The sequence below is a fragment of the Sceloporus undulatus genome, chromosome 4, assembly GCF_019175285.1.
Source record: "Sceloporus undulatus isolate JIND9_A2432 ecotype Alabama chromosome 4, SceUnd_v1.1, whole genome shotgun sequence".
NCBI lineage: Eukaryota > Metazoa > Chordata > Lepidosauria > Squamata > Phrynosomatidae > Sceloporus > Sceloporus undulatus.
This window is the reverse complement of record NC_056525.1, coordinates 43,592,405-43,619,907: the sequence shown is the minus strand read 5'-3', so window position 1 is coordinate 43,619,907 and position 27,503 is coordinate 43,592,405. Positions and strand designations below refer to the sequence as shown.

Genomic DNA, 27,503 nt, shown 5'->3' with positions numbered 1-27,503 from the left:
GCCGAGGGACTCAGGAGAGGCGAGCTCCATGGCCCAAGCCTCCCTTTTCCCTCTTTCCTGGGGGCAGCGCCTCTCCCGAGCCGTCCAACCACTGAGTGGCGACGTCATCAGAAGACAGCCCACAAAACTTAATACAGCAAACCGTTCTGAGAACGGTTTCAAGAAAAAGGAATCGCAGTGCGGTAAACTGCCGTTCTGATCCCGTTCTGATCCCGTTTTGATTTCTAATGCGGTAATATCTGTTCCAGGAACGTTTTCATCACGTGATGATATGGAACGTTCTCAGAACGCAGTGCGATAATCTCCATTGTCTTAATTCAATTCCTTACAACCTAGTCACCAGAGTAACTGGGATGGAATCAAAGTAATGTGGAACAATGATTGAAATTATCGTCTAAGATTTGTTTTAACATTTTTTGCTTGGAGAAAAACTAACTTTATAATTTGCTCTCCTTTCCAATTGCTTTAACAGCAATAATGGCAATTTAGGCTTAAATTTTATTACAATGCAATATAATGTACACAGGTGAACACAGAAAGATGTACATGCTAATAGTCTGACATTTTGGGTTATGTACTAAGCAGCAGCAGTGAGATAATAAACCATCCCTTTTCCTATGCCCTCTAGTCTCCACTTCAAATTACGTAGTGGACTTAGCATTGTTGGAGTTTTAGACCCCAAAAGCAATGTTTCCAGGTTTAAGTAACAGAATTGCAATGCCAAAAGGCTCTGAAAGTGAGGGGGGTAAGGAGAGTTTTAGATCGATATGGACAACTTTTCACTTTCTTTCTATATTTTATTTGTGATATCTATTTGCAAAGGACACATGAGAGATAAACCTATTTTTGAAATTACATATGCTTTCTTAAAATTACCTAAAAAATCATTTGCTGAAATCCTGTCGTAATCCCACACCTGAAGGACAAGGACAGCTGGCTCCCGGAACTCTGATTCTTCCAGAGAGAAGATGGAGTCCTTCTTTTTATATGTTATCTCTTTCTCTGTTGGGAGGTAGTCAAAGCGGAACACAAACCTCCAGTTGAAGTTGCCTTCCCCAGTCAGAGAGTTAAAGTGAACATCCGTTTCTTGTTTGTCTTTCTCCAGCCCTTTAATCCAACTACAGGAAAGAGTTTGTTAGCTTCTGCTAATATTTTTGTATAAGGACGTTTGGCTATAATGGTTGAAGAAAGTAGAAACATTAAAGAAGAGAAAGACAGAGACAGGAGATGCACACATAGCTTCCAGACATGGGTATTAATCCCATCTCATCACACACAGTTAAAAAAGGACTTGTGCAACCTTTCTCCTATTACAAAACAGAAATATCTTCATATTTAGGACACATATCTCCATATACAAATCTGTTTTAGGGGAAGCAACTAAGACCATGTTGGTGCAAAATCTGAACACAAGTAATAGAACAGTTCACTGAAACTACAAGATAGGTAAAATGGCTACACATTTCACCCCATATGATCATGAACAGGGCCTTCCTTCAAGAGCTTGCTTTTTAAAAATAAATCTAAGTGTAAATTGGACATTCAATATAATGTGCAGACTGACTATGATGTACAACTATCATAAAGCCTATTTTCTGATTTTCTTTGTTTATAAATTTTGCTTTCCAAGAGGGCAATCATACTCATTTTGTATCCCAATATGATGTGCATCACTGCGCTGATGCATATCAAGTTTGTTGCTCCCATTTTGTTTTGCCATCATTTTGGGTTAAAATGGAGCCACCTCCCTTCAAAGGAATGATACAGAGCGATCGAAATTGATTCGGGAGTTTATTCACACTGCCAACAATTCGGATCTTTCAGGAAAACTCGGGGGAAAATCCCAGTATCAAATATCCCAGGTTAAGGGGGGGGGGGGGGTTCCCAGTTCCTCCCCCCCCCCCATGTGCATCAAGTGCATTTGAGACATGTGTGAACAACAAGGATTCAACCCAAATTCATCCCGGATTATTTTTGTAGTGCGAATGGGACCCAAGCTTCCAATCAGTTGCTGTCGAATCTTTCAACTGTGAAGGGTTTCAGAGAAGATGATGCAATAAATGGGTCATTCATCAACTATGTACCCATGAATGCTCAATGTGAGAATCAAAACATTGCCCTCATGCCCTGCTTATCAACTTCCTACAATCAACTTGCTAGCTACTGTGATGTTGTAAATAGCATGGATGTGCAGCAAGGAAATCCTTAAATTCTTATAAGACAGGGCACACAGCTTGTCTTTCATTTCTGACTGTCCAAATTTCTGACTGTACAAACCCTTTTACATAGATGTCACTGGAGACTTCTCCTGTTATTGGGTTAACATCATCAAGAACCACATCATCCGTGTTCCAGATAATAACACGTAGCTCGTAACTAGGGGGGAAATGTTTAAAACAATAGCTGGTTAAAACACAAATTATTTCTTTGTAAATCCTGAACATTAACCCACCCACACAAAGAACAGCCTCCATCTACATCAAGCCTTAGATTAGCCCACTGTTCAAAACTCCATCACAAGCATGCCAAATGGATCATGCAGCAGGAATGGAAACCCAGACTTTTTGGCACAAGGACTTTAAAAAAATCTGTATGTAGAGCAGCGGGAGGTAAAGTGTGGCCCGTAGGTTGCATGCAGCTACTGGGGGGCAAAATATTAATCCCCTCCCCACTTTTTGCTCTAGAATGCTCCCAAATGCACTGTAAGGGTGTAGAAGGCATTTGTAGTCCCCTCAGGGCTCCTGGAGTTCAAAAACAGGTTTTGAATTCTCTCCCCAAAGGCTTTGCTGCTCCTAGGTGTTCCAAAATGTCCACTGGGGGTGATGTAATTTGCACTGGAGCCAGCATGGCATAATGGTTTGACCACTGGAATATTACTCTGGAGGCCAGAGTACAAATCCTGGCTTGGCCATGAAATCCACTGGGTGACCCTGGCAAAGTGCCACTCTCTCATCCTCAGAGATGGCAAACCCCTCTCTGAAGAAACTTATCAAAAGAAACTGCAATAGGGCCACCTTATGGTTGCCGTAAGACAAAAACAATTTGAAGGCACACAACAACAACAAAATTTGCACTGATGTAAAAGAAAAACTGCTTCTCCAGCAATTATCATAAGTTAGGAGAGCAAGGGAAACAGGTGAGGTGCATGTTGGAGATGCTATCCTTAAGCTGTAAACCACCACCACCCCAGCAAATGCACATAACATATTGTACATGAAATTTTTTCGAAAGACAAAGGCCCCATCTAATAACACATTTCCACTGGCAGAAGCTACATCTCCGAAGAGAAGCAAGAAGAGACCAATCTTCTTCCCAGCCACAGTACCCTATACGTGTTGAATCTCCCTTATCTGAAATGCTTGGGACCAGAGGTGGTTTGAATTTTGGATTTTTTAATTTAGATTTTGGAATACCTGTATTTGCACACATGCACATGCACACACACACACACACTGAGATATCTTGGAGATTGGATCCAAGTCTAAACACAAATTTCATTTATGTTTCATATACAACTTATACACATAGTCTGGTACTTTTATATAATATTTTAAATAATTTTGTGCATGAAACAAAGTTTGTATACATTGAACCATCAGAGGGTGTGACTGTCTCAGGCACCCATGAAAAAAGTTTTGGATTTTGGAGTATTTTGGATTTCAGAATTCTGGATAAGGGAGACTCAACCTGTACACCCTAGAAACGTGCTCTGTGGGGAACTCACTTCTGCACAGGTTTTAGGCATTGCAGAGAGTATAGGAGAGCCAATGTGGTCTCGTGGTTTGTACTATGACTCTGGAGAACAGTGTTTGAATCCTAGCTCAGCCATGTAAACCTGCTGGGTGACCTTGAGCAAGTCACACTCTCTCAGCCTCAGAAGACAGCAGTGGCAAACCCCCTCTAAAGAAACATGCCAATAAAATCCCATGATAGGTTCGCTTTAGGGTTGCCATAAATTGGAAATGGCTTGAAGGCACACAACAACAGTAACAGAGAGTACAGGGGCAGGGAGAATGTCCCAACTCTTGCATGAGCTGGGGCAACTGATGATCTGTTGCCCTGGGAGTAGCAAATTCACTATTTGTTTTACAGCTACTCTTTCCACAGCCTCTCACTGTGAGAGTTCTTTCCATGGTGAACCTCCGTTGGGATAGGCTCCAGCACTGGGAGAGTTTTTCTACAACTTAGAGCATGCGTGGAAGGAACAGCTGTTAAACTGAAAGTGGATGCACTGTCCCTGCAACCATGGATCCCCTGGCAGCCCTGCCATGAATGGCTTCTTACCTGATTGGGAGTCGTGGTTTGATGTTGACTGGTGGTGGTGCAGGAACATCATTTGGAAACATGTCAATCCACATATGGAGAGAGCCCTGGGGAAAGGAATAGAAATTTTTTTTTGTTTAATTTACCAGAAAATGACTTCATCTAATGCAGTAACACAGAAGATAACTGTTGTAGTAGTGTGCTTTCAAGTCATTTCTGACTTATGATGACCCTAAGGTGAATCTGTCATGGTGTTTTCTTGGCAAGATTTGTTCATGGGGTGCGGTTGCTGCTCTTCCACATGATGATCAGTGTAACATGAGAGTAAAATATAAGCATACCTCAATTGAGCAAGTCACACCCTCTCAGCCTCAGAGGATGATAATGGCAACCCCACCATCTGAACAAATCTTGCCAAGACAGATTCACCTTAGGATCACTCAGTGGGTTTCATGGCTGAGCTAGGAATCAAACCTTGGTCTCCAGTGTTGTAGCCCAACACTCAAACCACTGTGCCATGCTGGCTCTTACAGGAGCTGATACCAATTGTCATTGTAGAGCCATCAGGAGGAAGGCAAAATGTCTGTATTATTCAGGTAACACATTGTGATCAAATGTGCCACTGCTTGAAAACATTCTGTCCTTTAATAAAAAATATCTAATTTGCTCAGTATTATTTTTTGCGCCTGTGCTTTTGCACTGGCACTTGGAAACAGTAATGTGGAGGTGGGATAAAGAGAATGTGTTGCCTAGGCAATACAGTACTTTCATTTGTTCGGTATCACTAATGTTAGGAGGATCAAGTCACCGTTTGAAATCATCACCACCCATGTTTCCTACATGGTTTTATTCATATGCAGGACAGACAAGAAGGCAGGCAGGATGCTTGGCCTAGCCAGAAGGGATGGATCATAATTTAACACAGACATGAATCCTGAAATCACACCAGACTCAAAAACACAGGGGAAACATACTGGTGAAGATGCATTAGAAAATATACAAAATATCTAAAAAAAATTCTTAGGAGTTAATTTCCGTACTGTTATGCTTTGTTTCCAAGGCTAGGATCCAATTACACATGTCACCAGGATTCCATGTTTCTGCCAGAATCAGTGACCTCATTCTTTCCTGCATTCCCCCGCCTCATATACCCTAAAAACTCAAGGGTTCCAGAGGATTTTCCAGCCCTTGGAAGAAGGTTTTTGGAGTGCATGAGAAGGGAGGGTGCAGTAGTTAGGAATGGTTGGTGGCTGTGGTGGAAGCCAAATAATACAGTGTAATTTCCCTGTTGGATGCTTCCCAGGTGAGAATGCCTGGCCCAACCCACCACCACATATCTACAACTTCTGGATATGCTTTTGTAGAAGTTCTCCTATTTACATGACACAAATATCTATCCTTTCCCGTGCTTCCATGTGGAAGGGAGATGTGCCATTGTTCTATTACTCTTACAATGTAAATTGAAACAGAAATAACAATTTAAGAAAAATACTCAGAAAATAATGAGTTTCTGTGACACAGAAGAGTTAGTATTTAATTGTTTTTAAGTAATCAAGTTCTGACCATTTAGGTGAAAAAAATTAAAAAATAAAATATTCTCAATAAAACTCATAATTAATTGTAAGTTTACTCTAAAACAAGTATTCAAAACAGATCAGTTTAAATCTTCATCAATATGCTTGGTCATCGCCTAGCTGCAGAAGTATTTTTTGCTGATGTTCCAGACAATGGACAGTATAACATGAAATATAAGCATACCTCAGTTAATGAAGCCTCGGCTAGTAAAGTTCCATTAATTAATTAATTAATTAATTAATATTTCATAATGTCTTTTCTGCCTCTGGTACTAAATTTTCCTGTTAAAGAAACCATGCACATTGGAACACTAGGAGTATAACTGAGGTACAGCTGTATACCTTTTGGATTGGGATTGGGTACTTGCCCTAGAGGCTTCTTTCTTGCCACAAGAGAAGAAAGAAAAATTTGTTTGGCTTGTATTTTAATACAAGTGAATCTAATTTACAGTTTATCAGGCCTCAACAATGGATCCTGAGAAATGTGACCAGGTGAAACATTAGATACTTCCCTAGACACTGCAGTATCTGAGGTGTGTTTGTTCGATAATGTTGCCAATTGTACACTATCAACCCATGCTGCTGTGTTTGTGCTAGGTCTCCCCCTTGCTTAGGATCCCACACAAACTTTGGAGAAGAGCAACTTGAGAGTTTTTTTTTTAAAAAAAAACCTGCATGCTTATATAACAACTATCTTTCGCAATACAAGGAAGTTGTACTAGAAATCATGCCACGTTCTGATCTCACCTGTAAGAGACCAGGACTATCTGGATTGTAAAGAGATCGAACTTCCACATGTTCTGGTACTAATTTGTATCCGTACTCTGGCATTTCTTCCCAGTGTTGAAGAACATACAAAGCTTTGTGTTCATCATAAGCAGACCAGGATTCGTCGTCATTTTCTTTCTTATCTTTTACAAAGGCTTCTATAATGCAACACAGTTAGAAAATATCAGAAGTGAATGGACCAGACTCAACCTATATATCAAGAACATTTCATTGATGTGTACAACTCTGAGGAGTAATATGGCTGCCACTCAGTGGTCAAGTTCCAGATTTCCAGATGGGCTAGTTTCAGGTCTTACTGAGGTCTGTCACAAGCAAGAAGACTGGAAAGCAATGGTTTGAATTAAAAGAAATGTGCAATCAAGTGTGCAAAGCCCAAGGGGCCTTAGGATAATATTCTTAAACTAGTAGCATCCCAGACTGCATAGCAAACTCAGTTTGAAAGTGGGAAGAATTTCAAAAGCAAATTACAGTTATTATTCCTGACCTAGTCAATACAGTTCCATCTCTGTTTTCGTGGACTCAAAGTCTGAGTCCCTCGCCCGTTTGTGGGCGGCAAATAGAGGGAGACAAAATGAGGGTCACATGGGGGGGCCATTCAAGCCAGTGGGGCTTGAATATATCAATTTTCCATTTTCGTGGGTGGGGTTTGGAATGGATCCCCCACAAAAAACGGAGGGGCAACCGTATATGCAAAAATATAGAGGGAGTAGAAATCAGATATAAAAGGTCTGAAAGGTGCAGAAAAATATCATTATATTTTTATCATAATCATAGTGCAATCTGATGATTTAAAACAATTTATTAGTCCCATAAATTGAAAATTAACACTAACAATATTAACTGGTGAACTAAATTTTAAGACTCTGATCAGTATTGAAAAAGAAAACAGGCATGCCTGTAGTATCAACAAAGGGTGAGGCTATTATCCTCCCATTTCCTCCTCCTAAATTTAGGTGTTAATTTATGTTTAGTATGAAGAATTCCAGGGTAGATTAATTCTTTTCTAGCAGTTTAGTCTGGTCTGGGAAGGATTTCAGATACAGTAATCTCCCCTCCAGAAAGATATGAAAGGCCTGTAGAATGTATTTACTTAACTGGCTTGCTTTAGATCACTTACAAAAATCACACAAAGGACCAGGCCCCAGCTTTCACTAAAGAACAATCTGACTGTCCGTTTTACAGGGCTCTAATGCATGGCACTCATTTTATACTGTTTTCTGGTTATTCTGGTCACGCACGTAAAGCTGGACATTTTTTTAATTTTATTTTTGTTATATGGAAGAAAGTTATGCTATTGTAAAGCCCCATTCAACAGATCACCAATACTTAATGTTACCATATTGTACATGCCTGGGGATGGGGGAGTCTGGATGGCACTTATTAATAAGCATTCCTGATTATATTGTTGTTAACATTTCCCCTCCTTTACATTTGTCTTGTGAATAGGCCAGACTTTGTGTAACAACAGGGTGAGGTTCTGCTGTCATAGATTTAATGCATTCCTTCTGTATATTATGAAGTACTGGTGTGTTAGTTTTCTTATATGTGAACTAGAAAGTTTCATTATTCAAAAGTGACTATAATTATTGCTTTTAGTTACTTTAAGAACAACATCAGAACACTACAAACCATTGGTCTGTGGTAAAAATACATCTGTGTAGTTAAGCCAGACACCCTATAACCATGGACATACGTAGTGCTAAAGTACCATTACTATTACTCCATTAGGAGCCAAGACTTCCCCCATTAGACTGCAACTCACAATCATAATTTACTTAGGGCCAAGACAGACCGCCTGAAAATTGTGGTCTGCAGGTGCCCATTTTAACTCCGGAGGGATGCTGCAGCCACCAAACTGCGCAACATCCCTCTGGAGTAAAAAGAACCCGGTTCGTCTGGGTTCTTTTTGAGGTGCCCGGATTATGTCACAAGTGCGCTACACATTGCTTACATAAAGATGGCACCCCCGTATGGACAGGAGGCTGCCATTAGGCCACCGGCCACACATACTAGGGTTCTGGAGCGTGCGGTTGCCGCGCGCTCTGGAACCCTAGTTTCGGCAACAAGACGGCACTTTTGGCCCGTCTGCCTCGGGCCTTAGTTATGTTTTAGGTTAATAATAAATAATAATAATAAAACTTTTTATTTATATGCCGCCCTTCCTCCGATCAGGGCGGCTCACAACATAATTAAAATACAAACAGTTCCAATAAAAACATATTTAAAACAACCCAACAGTAAAGCCCCAAAGCCCAACCTCTTGGCCACGAAAGAGAGGAGGGAGGCCCACAGGATATTTACTCGGGGAATGCCTGTTGGAATAGGAAGGTTTTGAGGTCCTTCCTAAATTGGGCCAGGGTGGTGGACGAGCGGAGCTCTGTGGGCAGCGCATTCCAAAGGGCTGGGGCAGCTATGGAGAACGACCTCCGAGTAGTGGAGGCCAACCTAGCCCTAGGCACCTTCAGTAGCTGCTGCCCAGACGTTCTGAGAGTGCGAGGCGGGATGTATGGGGAGAGGCGGTCCTTTAGGTATCCTGGGCCCAAGCCATTTAGGGCTTTATAGGTAATTACCAACACCTTATATTGAGCTCGGAAGCGAATGGGCAGCCAATGAAGATCTTTTAAAACTGGTGTTATATGGCTGGTCCTGGACGCACCAGTGACCAGCCGGGCTGCCATATTTTGCACTATTTGCAGCTTCCGAGTTTGGTATAAGGGTTGCCCCATGTAGAGTACGTTGCAGAAATCCAGTCTCGAAGTTACCAGAGCATGTACAACAGTTTCTGTACAACAGGTTATGCAAAAAATGAAGAATTAATTGCAAGTAATTATTTATACCTAGTTACTTCCAAGCTCTGGTTAGAAAAATGCAACCAGCAAAATATATTATTGGGAAAAAAACAATTACTGTACATCCAAAAGCATGCCCCAGTACCTTCAGGAAAAGCTTCAGGTGGGATCTTAAAAAGCTTGTTGTTTACTTTGACTTCTTCCCGTCTGTACTCAGCAGAAGGGAGTGCATTCTTCTGGCACAAACTGTCCAAGATATGAGAAGGTCTAAAAGCATCTCGCCACATGTTGTAGCCCTCCCTGTGAGAAATTAACAGTTTTAGACATACCAGATTCTAGAGAGTATATACTTGGATGTGAATTTCTCATATTTCATCTTTGTACTGGCATTCCTATAGAGTACAGAGCATTAGGAATAATTCTCCACTATAAGAACTGAATGAGATTTACTTGTGAAGGCTACAAAGTTGGTGCTGGACCCTTAAAAGGACAAGACTCTCTCCAAAATAATTGTATTAAAATCCTAACACAATTAGGAGGGCAGTGTGCCTTTTCAGCACATCCTTTAGTACATACGTATCATATTGTGAGGCAAGCCCACAGTTGGCTCTGTGGTTGCTGTAGAATCGGTTCTCCAAGTCAATTTTTGTCTCCCCAATTAAGTCATCAGATCCAACCAAATCGTGATCAAATACTGATATAGTGACTTCCGATTCTAAGGGAAAGGATATGGTCAGCTCCAGCACTCTGAAAGAGGGGGGAGGGGGAGAGAGAGAGAGAGAGAGAGAGAGAAATTATATTAATAAACACACAAATAGGCATTGGAAGAGTGGAACAGAACATATGTAATATAGAGCAACTTTTAAACAATTATCATTTTTATTTCTTGCTATAGTAACATTTCCCATTTGCATTTACTGAGTCCTTATTTTGCTATTCCTCAGGACTGGTAGCCAAATTTTGTTCACTTTAAGGGTTTCTTCTTTCTGGTTGAAATTATCCAGATGTTTGTGGATTTCAATGGCTTCCCTGTGCATCCTGACATGGTAGTGGTTGGCATGGTCCAGAATTTCAGTGTTTTCAAACAGTATTTTATGCTCAGGATGGTTTGTGGCATGTTCTGCTACTGCTGATTTTTCTGGCTGTCCCAGTCTGCAGTGTCTCTCGTGTTCCTTGATTCTTGTTTGCATACTGCGTTTGGTGGTCCCTATGTAGACTTGTCCGCAGCTGCATGGTATGCGGTAAACTCCTGCGACTGTGAGAGGGTCTCTCTGGTCCTTGGCTGAGCAAAGCATTTGCTGGATTTTCTTCATTGGTTTATAAACCATTTGCAGGTTGTGCTTCCTCACCACTTTGCCTATTTTGTCTGTGACTCCTTTGATGTATGGCAAAAATACCTTCCCTTTGGGTGGCTGCTTGTCTTCACTTCTCTGGCTTTTCCTGGGCCTGGCAGCCCTTCTGATGTCTGAGCTGGAATAACCATTGGCCTGTAGAGCCTGGTCCAAGTGCTTCAGTTCATCTTCCAAGAAGTGCGAACCCCACTGGCCAGTGGTAAGGCATGATGGGAGTAGTAGTTCATCAAAACTGGGAGGGCAGAAGTCTCCCTCCTCTTGGTCTATAGTATCACCCCTTCAGTCTTCTTTGTTCTGCTGCCATTCCTGAGGACTGCAGGGATATAGCTGTTGTTAGGAACACAAATCCCTTACATCTTCAGAGATTATCAGATGGAGAACGGGACGTCCTTATCCCGTTCTTTTCCCATCTTTGTCCCATCCTTCCTGTGCGATCATGGGAAGAACTTTCAGATGACATAGCATTGATCCAGAGATTGTCCCGTCTGGGAAGCATAAATGACAGCGATTGTGTGAAAAATTTTCATATGATGTTGTGCTGATCCTGTCATTGTCAAAGAGATGGAATTGTCTCATCCTTGCCTTTAATTTTGCATTAATGGAAGAACTTGTTAATGCAGTTTCATTCACTGACAGGTTTATGACAAGATCAGCATGTGAAGAGTGAAAATCTTTCATGTGATCACTGCCACAGACGGGATAAGGATGGCTTCACTCCCGTCCCCCATCTGATAATCTCCTTCATTTACAAGGAGGGAGCAGTCTTGTGTCATGTATATTAGTTAGGTAGGATCAGCAAGAAGCAATGCACAGAAGATGTAACTTGAATATAAGGCAAAATCATTTCCTTACTCTCCAAAAACTGGATGGAGCTGCTTTGGGATATATCGTTCCTTGGTATCTTTCTGCTGTTGCCCGATTCTGACCACAAGGTAGGGATCTGCCTTCCCATTGGGGTCTGCTGGAGTCAGGTTAGTTGCCTAAAACACATAACATGTGAGACTAAAGCATTGTCAGAATGCAACATGATATAGCAGCTTTAGGAGAGAATCATCCCACCAATCAATCTGGAAATGCAATCATAAAACCAAAGGCCATCAGTGCTACACAGAGAATAGACTGATAGTTAAATCACACTTCAGTATTAGCAATGGAACACTGTTTTGTCCCAAGAGCAATGCTATGGACTTTGGGTGTAGTAAGGCCTCTGGCTCTCGGGATCACAGCCAGAACAAAAGACTTGTCCACAAATTTCTTAAGTTTTCAAAAGCTTTACTGGTTATAACACAAAAACATGAAACTAATCTCCTTTTTCTCAATAGTCCTTCCTAAATACCTTGTTCTCTTCTTGGTGGATTCTATCTTTCTTCTTTTGAGGACTTATCTTTTTGTCAAAGGAAAATACTCTCTCCAGGTCTGACTTGGCTGAAATCTTACTACACACTGAAACTAACTAGAGTAGAGGGAGACAGTAAGAGACCCTGGGATTTCCCACAATCCTTGCCTTTCTTAAAGCTGTAGATCTCTATTTCCCCTTCTAAACTAATACATAGAAAAGCTAATATAATCTCAACTAAATATATGTCTCAAGAGCATCAAACATGCTCTGGAGGCATGACAAACACTCTCCAACTTCTCTGAGGGCAGCAGGCTAATGAGAGGAAGATACAAGAAAGGTTGTGTGGCATACACAGCTTTGTACACCAACAGAGCAGAATGACTACAAGACTCAAAAGGAATTGGGTGGTGGTGGTGGTGGGGAAGCTTGCCATTTTTGCCCCAGTACCTACCACTGTGGGGTCTTTCCAGGCCTCTTTCAACAAGAATGAGCGGAACTAGCTGGGCACATCATTGCTAGATTCTCGCAGTACCAGTTTGTTCTGGAAGAGCTATCAGACAAGGCATGCATTCCAACACAATGAATTCTCACAATACTTACTTTGACAATATAGATACGGACAAGGACCTTTATGGGTCTGTTCCTGGGGATGCCTTGGGAGATTTTGTGTTCTGCACCTGCCTCTTCAGCTCGATAGACGTAGAATGAACCCTGCAACAGTTATATTAAGCAAGAATATGTCCAGCTGCATCATACTTTTTTGTAGAATTACAGTTTGAATAGGTCTATACATGTCAGAAGCATTTTTGATTTGCCATATATTAGCAGAACATTTCTGACTCGCCTCAGATGTCCCAAACTGGATTTAAATAAGCTTTCCATTTTTCTGTCCAGCTTCTTTGCCTAGCTTCCATGTTGGTTGTTCACTCAACATACATAGCAACATGGTAGGATTAGATCTATCACTGAAGTTGTTCAGCTCCTCTAAGCCCCACAGGTGTTGAGGAACAACCTCTGTAGTAGGATGTGATCTAGTGGTTTGAACATTGGATTATAGGTCTGGTGACCAGGGTTCAAATTTCCACTTAGTCATGGAAACCTACTAGGTGACCTTAGACAGGTCATACTCTCTCAGCCTCAGAGAAAGGCAAAATCAAATTTCCTCTGAACAAATGTTGCCAAGAAAATCCCATGCTAGATCATTTTAGGGTCACCATAAATTGGAAACAACTTGAAAGCAAACAACAATAACAGGATGTCTTTGATTTCTATGATGGATCCTGATTGATTTAGCCTCCAATAGACCAAGGAAAGCATTCAAGTTTGCTTACATATGGATGAAAGGTAGGAGTGGATGTGCCCTTTGCTCTAGAATCCACTATTTTCTGTCAGGATCACATGTTCTGCATGCTTGCTAGTTATATTTATATATACACTTCGTAATAACTGGGTGATGGGATATGCAACACAACACATTTAAGCAGCATAGTATCAGTTGTATATTAACCTGTGCCTTTATTCGGTATTGATTCATTTACAATATTACAGTCTATTATGAAAACACAAGAATTTATATATTTTCTTGTACTGGTTATTAGTTCTTTATTCTTAGCTTTTAGTGGCGGGTTACAGACCGCCTATTTGGGGCGGGATGTACCCGCCCCTTTCCCCAGTGTATCGAGGCCTCTGCTGCCAGAACGGCAGCCGCTGAGGCCCCGATCCGCCGCTTTTCAGGCTGCAGGGAAGCAGCAAAATGCTTCCTGTGGCGGCGGGGAGGGGGAGAAAGGGGCCATTTGGCCCCTTTCTCCCTTGCTTCGCTGGGCACAGCCGTCTGAAGGCTGCGCCCAGCGACGCAAAGCGGCGCCGCAAACCAGGAAGGAGCTCCGAAATGGAGCTCCTTCCTGGTCCACGCTAAGGGCGCTCTAGGTGCCCTGGCGCGGAGTGAGGATGTGACGTCCGCGCCGCCCTGTATAGAGGCGGCATGGCCGTGACGTCCTCATGGCGGCGGCCGTCTGGAACCGCCGCTGTCATTTTTTACACGCAGAGCGCGTATTAGGGTTAGGGAGGTGCATATTAGGGTTAGGGAGTGTATTTGTTACTGTATTTTTGTTGTACGGGAATTAAATATAATTCAAAGTAATAATTACCTTGTATTTCCCAACAAAATTGTCCTCATCATTTCCATCTTCATCCTCGTTTGCTTTTCCACGATGGAGTGGGAAAATACATAGCCAATCTTCAAAATTGTCAAACTCATTTTCTAGCTCTGAATTATAGATCTGAAATAAGAATCACATTTTTAAAAGCTTTCTTGCCATAAAAACTGCTAATGCAATCAAGGTAAAAGAGAAATGTTAATGCAATCAAACTATTTTTTCCCAGGTGATCCTTGGGAAATACTTTGGAAATCATTGGGTGATCTTAGTATTTATTTTAGACAAGTATTCATTTTGTCTTTTCCTCTGTTCTGTGGAATTCTGATCAAATCCCAACTGTAATTCTATTCCAATAGACCACAAGGTGCTCTCTGGATACAAATGTTGTACTGATGAATACAGATACCTTGGAAACGTTATATTGGACTACAGCTTTCATAATTCTCCAGCTGAAGAAGACCATTTAAACGTGAAGGGAATACTGAATAATCACAGTGCTTCAATTAGTTGCTTGCTTTTTTGTACACTACTGCTTTACTTTTAGTCAACATCATGTGTGTGTTTTCTTGTTTTGGCACCTTGCAGCATATCAGTCACATTAACAGTAGTGTTTTATTCTTCAGCCCTTTATTGTAAGTGCTTCATTTTCTGTTAATTTTTAATTTGACATAAACTCTTGATCTTATATACTGGAAGGTATACATACACATACTTAAAGAAGCTGATGAAAAAACTTTTCACACGCCTGCCCCTCTTATACACACACACACAGCCACAAATCGTTCAACAAAAGAATTGTAGATGTAGACTCCATCATGAAACAGACAATAGATAATTTTCCAGAAAGTTAAATGATGCCACCTGCAGCCAGAATCAAGATAATAGATTTTTATCCCACTACAGGTATTAATTAGTTTACCAGTGAAAGGATATTTTTGTTATCATCTGCATTGCTTCAGGAATGATCACTCAGCATGGTTTTACATCAATTTAAACTTTGCTGTAATTTTCTATCTTTTTCTTTTGTATTTAATTTCCATCTGACCTAATTGCTTATAATTCCTCCCCAGCCATTCTACCACCAAACTTGCTAATTTAGGATGACAATCCAAATACCTAATGTGTTGTTATTGTTGTTGTTGTTGTTGTTAACTGCCTGAATCATGTGGATGAGACATCTCCAAGACTCCCTATCCTCCATTGCTCTGCTTTGATCCTGTAAATTAATACCCATGACCTCCCTAATAAAGTCTTCCTCTCTTTCTACCTCCCTTCACTTTTCCTAGCATTGTTGTCTTTTCTAATGATTCATGCCTTCTCATGATGTGGCCAAAGTACAACAGACTCAACTTGATCTTGGCTTCCAGGGAGATTTCAGGCTTGATCTGTTCAAGGATCCATTTGTTTGTCATTTTGACTGTCTGTGATATCCTCAGCACTCTTTTCCAGCACCACATCTTAAATGAATTTTTTCTCTAGCCACCTTCTTCACTGTCCAGCTCTCACATCTATACATGGTAATGGGGATACTATGGCTTGTATGATTATAACTTGAGTACTCAGTTGTATATCTTTAATCTTTAACTTATGCCATAATATGTTTAGAATTCAAAAATATAGCCATGTTAGTCTGTAAAATCAGTATGTAGAGAGATCTTGTAGTACCTTTGAGACTAACTGAAAGAAAGAAAATGATGGCATGATCTTTCATAGACTTCATTTTGAGGACGTTGACTGAAATCTACGAAAGCTCATGCTGCCAATTTCCTTCTTTCAATTAGTCTCAAAGGTGCTACAAGATCTCGCTACATAATATGTTTATTAGACTTCTTTGTGCCACAAGACTCTTAGTTGGTTTTGAAGTGCAAAAGAATCATGCATTCCTTGCAGCCAAAAAAGTAGAAACAGTATGACACATAGACAGTCATTTCTTCCCAATGTGCTTCATTGTACATTTAGAAAGGCAGGCTTAACATAACATTATGAATATTGACTGTGTGATCATAACATGATCATGTGATGAAATAAAAAGTTTCACCCCCCCCCAGCTCTTTCCCTAACACATTGCAGATGGAAAGCAACAGGCCAAAATGCCTAAGTGAATGTACTTTGGTTACAAAATTAACACATAATTTGTATAATGTCAAATTGCAGAACTAAAATTTTACAAATCCAGCCCCACTTAAACCCATAAGGCTTCACCTTGTCTAACTTCTTCCAGGATACCATCCTTGAAGACTTACCTGCAATGTAGCTATAAGTTTTCTTTTGGGGCGAACGGGCTCAGTTTCAACTATTATTTCCTCTTCCCCATCCACATCCAGCAAAGCAACATTTAGGTTTCCTCCATCTAAATAAGAGACTGAGAAATTAGCAAGGCATTCTGCCATTCTTGAAAGCTATCATTCTTTTTTTAATCTTTTAACTGCTGGTAGGAAACAAAGATGTTAGTCTGTAGAATCAGTACAAAAAGAGATCAAGAGATCTTGAGACTAACTGGAAGAAAGGAATTGGCCACATGAGCTTTCGTAGACTCTAGTCTATTCCTCAAATGTATTTGGTGGAGTAGAAGCCACATCCTCACATACCAATGGCCTATATATGTCTGTACCTGGCTTCCACTCCACCAAATGCATCCAAGGAAGTAGACTGAAGTCTATGAAAGCTCATGCAGCCAATTTCTTTCTTTCACTTAGTCTCAAAGGTGCTACAAGATCTCTGCCACCCACGTATCAAGCAGGCCCTACTGAACTTTCAAGATCAGATGGGATCTGGTACTTTTAACCCATTTAGGTCTGTCCTCTGTAAGCACAGCATCTCATCAAGAGGCTGATTTGTGAACCCGGCTTATGTGTACAATGGCAATTTGAAAGGAATAGTAGTTTGGTTTGGGGTGGTCAAAAATTACTAAGAGGTTTCTGGAATTGAGGAGGGATTTTGTGAGCCACAACTCAGATGAAAAACTGGGACATGTGTAGCCAAGCAACATCAGAGTGTGGTCAAGATGGCAAAAGTCATTAAGAAGGACAAATACAGAGGCTAGGGGAGGCTGAAGCAATTTGCTTTTGCTTGAGCCTACTGGGAAGGGCCAGATTCCATCTCTTCCTTTCCTCTCCCCTCACTGAGTTAGCTGAGTACAAACTACTTTTGCACACTGAATTCAGTTTGTAACAAGTGAAATATACTGAGGAAAAATAGAGAAAGTGAGAGGATGAAAAAGAAACCACAGCATTTTAAAAGAAAGTGAAAAAGTGGGACAACAGAGAATTAATTGGGACGGTCCCTGCCAATTTGGAGCAATCGGAGAGTATGCTGATGTTGCTATATCAAGCCCTGACTGTGTCCTGATTATACAGTGGATCCTTCCCAACTGTTGGGGTTAAATTCCAGGGTCCTCCGCAGATGAGAATAAACCGGACAGTTGCACCCCATTTATTTAATGGGTGGTGATGTGCACACATCCACATCAGGAGGTATGCATACAAATGCCACCATTTAATAATATGGGATGTGGCAGTCCATGGGCAATCAAACAGCTGGTTGCTTGCCTACCAATGTGGCAGACCCATTGTTACACCTATTCATTGTGTACATGCCAAAATACATGGATATTAACACACACTACTTATTTCATTTCTTGGGGAGGGGAATGAGCCTATGTAGGGTTTCCTCAAAGGTTAGGGAACCAATGGATTTTGAACGGGAGATGTACTAGAAAGCTTTTGTCCTTAGAAATATCTACAGTAGAAAGAACTCACCAGGATCATTTGGGTCCTCTTCCTCCTCATCGCTAAAGGACTATAAAAAAAGAATGATCATTAATTAAACTATGGCAGATGTCTACCAGTGTCTAATATTCCACTATATACTAACAAATATAATATTCTATTATTTAACTATCTTAAGAAATCTTCTTTTGTCAACACTGGATGAATTTTGCAAGACACAGCCAAAAATACATTCTGCAGGCAGAAAGCACTGAAAAGGATATAAAGTGTAGAATAGAAGTTTCTGCATTCTTTTTCTTTTAATTGTTTTAATTATCTTGTTTTTGTTGTCTCTATTAGATTATAAGCCTAGCTGGGCCAATCTTAGCTTCTTTTCCGTACTTTACAGAGTTTATATTTTATTTTAATTTATTCAAATGCTAATGTCTTATCCTTTCTCATGAGATCTCAGGAGGTTGTAAGCATAAAACAATATAAACAATTTAAAACAATTCCTCACTTAAAGCAATCAAATCAAGACTAAACAGATGAAGGCATTCCACAAATAGAGACGGCCCTTTCCTGTGCTCTACCACAATCATTCCTCCAACTGCTGAGATGCAAAGGAAGTCTCCTCCAGAAGATCTCAGTTCTCTATGGCCTGTTACAGACTGCCAAAATAAAGCTGCTTCAAGTCTCTTTGGAGGTATGCTATTTAAATGATGCATGGGTCCTAAGAGTCCGGAGGTCGCACCAAAGCCACACTCCATTCCTAAGCACTGTAGTGAAGCTTTGGTGCAGCTTCCGGATTCTTAGGACCCATGCATTATTTAAATAGCATACCTCCAAAGAGACTCGAAGCAGCTTTATTTTGGCAGTCTGTAACAGGCCTGTGTGTTCAAAAAGTGCTGGTTTTAAAGTACCTTGTTAACATTTTTGAACAGAAAATGGGTTGTCTGTATTTGTAAGTATGGCTATAAAGTATTAAAGAGGAAAAGTCATAATATGGAAGCAATTCAACAGTGTAAATGAAATCAACTTGCTTCTGACAGGTTGATAATCCACAAAAAGAGTTCTAGAAGGCAATTTGTTCCAGAGTAATTTGCAGGCTTCCAGATGCAGCGCCTACTATTGGTGTATCCAACTGCAGAGATAAAGTACATAGTTCAGCACCATTTTAACTGCGACAACTCTCTGCTATGAAATTCTGGGATTTGTAGTTTTGTGAGGTATTTAGCCATCCCTGTCAGAGAGCTCTGGTGCCCCACCAAACTATAAATTCCAGGATTCTATAGCATTGAGCCATAGAAATTAAAATAGTTTCAAACTGCTTTATTTCGGCAGTGTGGCAGCAGCCTTTGTTTCACCATTGGCTATGCTGGTTAGGGATGATGTGAACTGCAGTTCAATAGCATCTGAAGGACTACATGTAGCCCACTCCTGTTCCAGATCATCACAAATTATAAACAAACAAACAAACAAACAAACAAAAAACTGCACAAAGTCCTGCATGATATGATGGTTTCCTTTTGGTGAGGTACCTAAATGTGCTTCTCCAATGCAGATGCAGATGTTTTTCATTCTACTGACTGAATATTCATCTTTCTTCCCATCTGTTTATTGTAGCGAAGCCACTTACCTCACATCATAGCTCCATGTTTGACATTGTAAATACTGCTCTTCCTTGCACCCCAGTCCCCCTGTGCAGTGAAAACTCCAGAGGTGCAAGTGTTACAATTACCTGTAGAATAAGATACTGGAGGTTTATGGTGGTGTGGGGGTGTGGGTATCCACCATATACCTCCAGTACCTTTCTATCTCTGTCTCTCTCCTTTTCTCTTTCATACACACAAACACACTGATCATGGATGAAGGTTCATAACATTCACACTTAAAATGATTTCTACTTCTCTGATATCTTTCTAAGGAGGCTGATACATCCTCCAAACTGCCTCCAAACTATAGCTCTGCTCTCTCTGCTCCAGCTATCTCATTCCAGACCCCAGCCTTACAATCATAGAATCAATTTTTTGGACTACAGAAGGTGGCAAATTTAAGTTCATGCGGCTCAGCCTGAAATCGAATTATAATACAATACAACAGGATGTGACACAAATAACATGCACCACCTGATTATTTAATTCTTTTAATGATTCATAGTACTTGGACCACCAATCCAGTTCTTCTTTCTCAGGCTTCTCCTCCTGAAATTCTTCTTCCTTGGGAATGAGTTGATCAATAGGAAGTTTTTTCAGAGGTGCCTGAGTGCAAATGACAAAGGAATAAATAATAAATAATAAAATAAATATAATTAAAGGTAACAAAAACAAATAAATCATTTTGTAGTCTGGGGGTGTCCAGGAGGACATATGTATGATCACTGGTATGTAGAGATACCTTGTAGCACCCTGAGACTAACTGAAAGAAAGAGGTTGACAGCTCTATTCACCTTTACAAGCTTAAGGGGATTTGCTTTGCTACCTATGTCTCCAGCAACGGCACCAATGTTTATTACTGTCTGCCCAGCAGCTGCACCAATGTTTATCACTGTCTTCCCAGCTGCTGCACCAAGATTCTTCACGGCTTTGGAGATATTAGGTCGAGCTGAGGCTTTCCGCACTGAAAGACAACAGTGTAAATAATGTAGGTGATAGGAATGCGTGCCTTTGTTGGTTTTACCATTTTAATTTTTACCAATCAGTTATGCCAAGCCCTTAGACTTTACCTTTAAATGAGACAAAAATGGATCTTGAACTGAGGTAGACCCCTGACTTGACTTGACCAATCTTAAAATTCCCTCATATTTCATTCATTCATTCATTCATTCACTGTTTCTTTTCTATTCTGCCTTTCTCCCAGAAAGGGACCCAAGGTGGCTCACAAATAAAACAATTTTACAATTTTACAATAAAAAAATGTAAAAAATAAAATCAACTAACTAAAAACAGTATCAAATAACATAAATATAATAAGTAAACAAAAGTGATGTGTGTATATATAGATATAGATATATTCACAGCATAGTTTTTAAGCGTACAATATAATCCACCATACAATTGTCTCAGAAGGCATTAAAGGTTTTTTTTAAAGGCCTTGCTACCACTATAGCTTGAACCATCTATCTTTCAAGGAATGTTACCTTGATATGGCTTTTGTAAATGTTTTTCAACATCATTTCTGCTTATCTTCTGCCCATGTGATTCCAAAAATGACTACATTTACAAGCAGTGGAGCTAATCCAACATCATGTAGAAAGTGTCACATTCATCTGATATTAAATCCCAATATATAATTACCTACCTTCTCAGTCACATTATCTTATTTCATAGGAATGTGCCCTAAAAGATGAAATCTTACATTTGGTTGGGCTGTCTGTTTCCTCTTCCAACTCATCTAATTCTTTAGGAGCAAATTTCATAATGTGGGAGACTATGTGCGTTCCCACCATGACAGAGCGGCCAAAGGCTCTCTTCTCCACCACAAAGATACTAAGAGGCGGGTGTAAATACACTTGCTCTGGAAGCTCCTGTGGAAAAGGCAAACAAAAGTAGAAAGCAGGTTACAGAAAATCACCAAAGCACCTCAGAGACAAGGTAGATGTATGTGTATGAGAGAATGAGAGAGAGTGAGACTGAGAGAGAGAGATGTGATGTTTCATAGGAAACATCATGCTTTATAAAAAATACAGTTTGGTAGAAATCCACTCTAGACTAATTTTTTAGTTATTCTACAATAAGCAGACAGATATTCAGCCATTTCCACAATAAACCAATCAAAGGTCAAAGTCCTCAAAGAATGGGAATACTATATAACAAAAATGGAAGCATAAAGAGAACAAATAAGAAATCTTATATTATGCCTTTCCAACTATTTTCTTCTGTTCTATTAAGCAGGTGTCTTATCCTATCATATCCCTCACGTCCTATTCCGCTTTATATCCCACCTTCCCTCTAGCACAGGGGTAGGCAACCTTTTTCAGCCGGGGGCCGGGTTGCTGTCCCTCAGACAACTGGGGGGCCGAAGCCAAAAAATAAATAAATAAATAAATAAATAAATAAATAAAATAGGACAACATTTTCAAATGTAGAACACATTTTTTTTTAAAATGGAGGACATGCAAAAAATTTGATGATTTTTTAAAAATGTTAATATAAATGCATGTTTCTTAGGCATGATCAAAATGGTGGACATTTGGGCTTCAGAAGCTGGCTGATATCAATATCATCATCATCATCATCATCATCATCATCATCATCATCATCATCATCATCATCACCATCATTGTTAAAGCAGACCTTTTAGCATTAAAAGCACCAAAAATACACAGAAATGCACTTTGTAAAGTCACATTGTCTCACCTTCAGAAAGACTGAGTGCCTGTCTCAGAAACTGACTGATATCATCATCATCATCATCATCATCATCACCATCACCATTATCATTGTTAAAACAGAGCAGACCTGTACAAATGGAATGGAAATCCTCCTCCTCCTCCTGCTACTCTTCTTCTTCCTCCTCCTCCTCCTCCTCCTCCTCCTGCTCCTTCCTTCCTCCCTCCTCCTCCTCTCTCCCTCCCTCCTCCTCCTGCTCCTTCCTTCCTTCCTTCCTTCCTCCCTCCTTCCTTCCTTCCTCCTCCTCTTCCCCTGCCCCCTTCCTTCCCTCCTTGCGGCTGTCTGGCAACACACTGTGTGCTCTACTGCCGCCGCGCCTACCTCTGCGCCTTCCTCCTCCACCTCCCTAGCCATGGAGGCCGTCTGCGGCCCGCCCTCCTTGGCACCCTCCCCGCTGCCGCCGCGGTACCACCTGGTGTTGGCAGCAATCAGCGGCAGGACTGGACTGGGGCCAGTCCTGCCGCCTCGCCGGGCCGGATCCGGCCCGCGGGTTGCCAACCCCTGCTCTAGCATGAGATTCAGTGTAGAAAAGCTTTAGAATCTGTCCTTTGATTCTTACTCACCACATTAACGTATTTGACAAGTTCAGTGAAATTTGGGTTCTCTTTGCATGATGTGATCACTTCTGATTCGACTTTCTTCCCAGCACATTCAATGATCACCTGTGGCTGGTCAACCTCAAACAAGTTCACACGCTTCAGATCTCTTAGTCCCCAAAACAATATCTAAGGAACAGAGAGCAAAATTGTTGACTCTTGTGGATATACAGGCCACAGCTTTCTTCTTATCTAAAATAGGCCTGTTCTCAAAACTCACAGAAGTATCTTATCCAAACCCAACAGACCATTGCATTAGATTGTTACAGGAGTCCACCCATACATACCTGTTCTCTGTTGGTGACACATTGTACCTAAATTAATATGAGCTAATCTAGATGATGAACATGGAACAAAAATTCAGGTTTTATGACTTTGTATTCCTACCAAATTACTTAATTAACTAATGAATCTACAATTGTAGATGATCATGAATCACCAGCCCCATCATCTTCTCTCCAAAGAAGTTCTTCACAGCCAGTGTACCCCATGCATTTTCCCCATCAGGTCACCAAGGAAAAGAATAACATGGGAGAAAATGAAAAACTTCAAATGGCAGATTAATCTATTATTTTCTTGTTTCTTAAGATCTATTTCTACATTTAAAGTATCCATAGCAAGCTACAAGGATGCAATCAGACATATGGAGTATTGATTGTAACCCTTCAAACCATTTGCCATAATTTCTGCACAAGTATGGTGACAAAAGTAATTGCTTCCAAACATCTCCCTGCAGTTGCTCATCTACTCAAACTGAGAAACAATTTTAAATTAAATAATTAAATTATCTTAAGAAAGGAGAGGAAAATAATTTTACCTCTATGCGGAATTCCTTAAGGATTGGTCGAATTCCATCAGGAATTATGAATCGTCCAGAACGGGGGTCTCCCAGGTATTCTGGCTCCTTGGGTTCAACATCATTAGGCACTGAGGGCTGGACAGCAGAATATAGTTAGACTACACAGCACCTTTTTAAAAACGGATTTTCCCCACTTAAATATAAAGGCCTACATCAGTGCCTCTTTGTGCCTTCCTTGACATGACTAAGTAAAGAAATAAGAAGACTTCAATTAATTGTAGTGCACACACACATACACACTTTGGTTAACAGATTCAGAACAACCAGGAGATTAAAGCAAGTTCAAATCACATCTTAATATCCCAGCTTGTTCTGAAGCTATTAAGCACAATTTCTGGGTTCAAAACAAGAGACAATAGTTGACTGAAGATTTTGAGGTTTGTTTGTCATTTGTGCGGAAGTAGCTGTGAGGGAGCTACATGCACAAGCATGAAGACTTAAAAAACTGATTTATTAAACTGACCCAAGTATGATTATAATTTATTTATACACTAATCTCCATTTTAATGAATCCTTAATTTCTAAACTGAGAGATGTCAGGCCTCACACATCTGGAATTTAAACCCTCTTACAGAAATTCTTCCTGGTATGATCAGATGTGTGGGCATTTGTTGTTGTTCTTAAGCAGTGAAGGAAAATCACTTACTACATGGAGGTTTCAGAGCTGAGGCACAGTGAAAATTAAGACTTCTCCTATTAGCGCCACGAAGCCCTTCTCTAGAACAAAGTGCTCCTCTTCTAAAGTTTATCGCATGGGGATTAAACCGCTCCCCAGCACGTTCTAACGGGGGCAAGCGGGGGCACGCACGGAACGCGATGGGCACCGGATGGGGCCCAAAACGCGACTTTATCGCACGGGGGGCCGCCGCGCGTTCCCATCGCGTCCCAATTCAGTTCCAGAGGGCGCCATTTCTGGGGACGCTTTGAAACAGTTCCCAGAAATGGTGCCCTCTGGAACCGAATTGGGACGCCATGGGAATGCGCGGCGGCAATGGCGGCGTCCCTCCGTGCGATAAAGTCGCGTTTTGGGCCCCATCCGGTGCCCATCGCGTTCCGTGCGCCCCCGCTCGCCCCTGTTAGAATGCGCTGGGGACCGGTTTAAGCCCCATGCGATAAACTTCTAGGACTGGATGGCCCTTGTGGTCTCTTGCAACTCTATGATTCTATTATTCTAAGCCTCTCACCCATACCAGCATTGCAGCAAAAGCCAGCGCAATTGCTGCCCAGCCAGTTACACTTGGTTGCTGCTCCTAAGGTGACCAGGTGGAAAGGGAGAAGCTTCTCCCCAATGAGTAAGGACTCTCAATACTTCTTTGTTGGGTCAGACACCACTGCTTCTCAAAGTGACACCACTGCTTCTCAAACATCTGCATTTTGGTAGAAACAAGCTGTGGTATTCACCTGTATCTCTTTAAAATGCTCTAGAGATGGTGCAAATGGGGTGAGGCTCAGTGGGATGACAAAGGAGAGGCCCCAGGTTTTTTTAAAAAATAAATAAATGTCAACATTCAAAATTTAAATTAAAAATGTTAATTAAAATATTTAAAAACATCCAGTCTGATCAAATTTTCACTTTAGCCACATGAAAATAAGTATATGTAAACAGATTTATTCTGTTCTCATGATACTGGAATTTAAAGGTATAGTTTTAATTTTGCTGGTTGTTTATGTCATAGCTATTACCATTATATTCAGTGATACATGGGAATTGCAATTTATGAGTAAATTAGTACAAAAAACATTACTAAGGTTTCTGTATGGGTCTGGTATGGGAGGAGGTCACTGGGGGGGTGACATCATGAGTTACCGCACTGGATGACACCAATCCTAGGGACACTACTGGCTCTGCAGTGGTTTTAAGGGACCCTGATAAGAGAAGTTTCATTCCACCCTTATTTTCACGAGGGTCCAAAAGGCTGCTGGTGCCACTTGTCTTTCTAGAGCACCAATACTTTGTCTGAAGCCCCCCTGCTGCCCCCCTTTTTTCTCTGCCCCCAGGAAGGATACCATCCACTTTGGGAATCACTGTACTAGGGTAATGAATTTATTTACCTCTAAGTAGCCACTATAATCCAGTTCAATCAGCTCAAAGACAGCAATTAATTCCCCAGCTGGTTTATGCCCTTTATAAATGTCAAAAAACTGGAGAGAAGGTTTGTTGTATGGCTCATCTACCAGCTTCACTAGTGGTGTAACAAATGCTCGACCAAGGAACTCTGCAGAACCCTATGAAGAAGAAGAAACAGCCATTAGATGCAAAGACATAATTTCATGATCCTGTTATTTCAGGATCTATCTGCAATAGTACAAGCACCTGTACTTCCCATCTTTACAGTCTCATAATATGTACAGCTTATAAAAATTACAACTTTATTTAAAAAAACAAAACCCAGAATTCCCTAGACAGGATAGCAAAAATGTTTTCCAGCTTGCCCCCAGTGTAGCAATATAGAAGGATGCTATATTGGTAACGACATTTGTAAGGAAAGAATGGAAAGGGGAGGTTATAACATTGGGCTCAACCTGAAAGATGGTTTGTTTGTTTGTTTGTTTGTTTATGGGATTTATATCCTCCCTTTCACCCAAAATGGGACTCAAGATGGGGCTGGTTGCATTAGTGCCATTATTTCTCTCTTCCAGCAAGTTTGTGCAAAAAGTGCTGTGATGACAATCAAACTGTTTCTTGCCCAAGATCCCTTAAATCTGGCATTAGATGTGGCACAACACTATTTACACAGTTTGTTGAACCTGTAGATTGTTTCCAGACACAGAATTTGAAAAAAAAAAACTTCTTTGGATAACAAGTCCCATACTTACTGGGCTTTCTAGGAGCTGTCATCCAAAAAAAAAAAGGTAAAAATTTTCATCTCAGCCAAAACAGTTTTGGAATTACTGCTATAGAAAAATAGCACTGTCAAGTGAATTCCTGGTACTTGAAAGGCTATTCTTTCACAAAGAGAGAATTGTAACTCACAAACTAGATAAGATGTTTGTATTTTCTAACTTACAAATTTATTGTAATCAAAGATATTGACAACAGCAATTGGAGTTTCTATCTTCAAGTCCTCTTTCTTTCCATCAATAATGAGCTGGTCATATAGAAGTAATTCATTCCACATCGGGCTCAGTGTTTCTTCCAAAACCTGAATTAACCATGATTAAAATTGTTAATATGGAGGACAGTTGTTTAAAACTACTATTTGAATTCAAAGTAGATGCATGCAACACACAACTATGTGTGTCTTTCCATCATCCTTTTAAAAAAACTAAAGCACCCTGTGGTGGCTATGCATGGCTGTGGGTATGAGTGAATCCAAAATAAAGACTGCTTTCCATCTCACCACTTGTCCTCCTTTTAAAAAAGAAAATCACACCCCTGCTGATGATCTTTACCTCTGAAGGATAACTATAAGGATAGATAAAAAAATAAGTTGGGAAGAGTATCAGTTCTGAATGAAGCAGAAAGGAAAAGAGATGGTCTCTCCCACTTCCTCATCTTCCTCAAAAGAAAGATATGCTCAAATGGACAGATATCTTAAGAACCATCCTCTCTCATATGAACCTGCTTATCAGAATCTGAGAACCTGGATCAAATCAGAACTGGAGACCCTTTCACATTTATGAGCATTACTAATATATCTATGACTGAAATTATAAATAGGTGTAGTAGTAATACTACTAATTACTT

At 40.6% G+C, this 27,503-nt stretch overlaps 1 protein-coding gene across 3 annotated transcripts in view; it reads right to left on the bottom strand.

Annotated features, from left to right (window-relative positions):
* Positions 1-27,503, bottom strand: part of LOC121929748 (fer-1-like protein 4) — a 71,827-nt gene that overhangs the window by 9,234 nt on the left and 35,090 nt on the right. For all 3 annotated transcript variants that reach the window (XM_042465624.1, XM_042465625.1, XM_042465626.1), the window contains 18 exons: positions 26,824-26,958; positions 25,868-26,041; positions 23,774-23,890; positions 22,924-23,085; positions 21,327-21,495; positions 20,419-20,588; positions 20,099-20,230; positions 18,021-18,060; positions 16,506-16,612; positions 14,254-14,385; positions 12,707-12,817; positions 11,620-11,747; positions 9,992-10,162; positions 9,561-9,715; positions 6,585-6,763; positions 4,285-4,370; positions 2,278-2,376; positions 877-1,118 (listed from right to left, as the gene is read on the bottom strand). In XM_042465624.1, the coding sequence (XP_042321558.1) occupies positions 877-1,118; positions 2,278-2,376; positions 4,285-4,370; positions 6,585-6,763; positions 9,561-9,715; positions 9,992-10,162; positions 11,620-11,747; positions 12,707-12,817; positions 14,254-14,385; positions 16,506-16,612; positions 18,021-18,060; positions 20,099-20,230; positions 20,419-20,588; positions 21,327-21,495; positions 22,924-23,085; positions 23,774-23,890; positions 25,868-26,041; positions 26,824-26,958 (2,509 nt within the window). The remainder of the gene's footprint in view (positions 1-876; positions 1,119-2,277; positions 2,377-4,284; positions 4,371-6,584; positions 6,764-9,560; positions 9,716-9,991; positions 10,163-11,619; positions 11,748-12,706; positions 12,818-14,253; positions 14,386-16,505; positions 16,613-18,020; positions 18,061-20,098; positions 20,231-20,418; positions 20,589-21,326; positions 21,496-22,923; positions 23,086-23,773; positions 23,891-25,867; positions 26,042-26,823; positions 26,959-27,503) is intronic.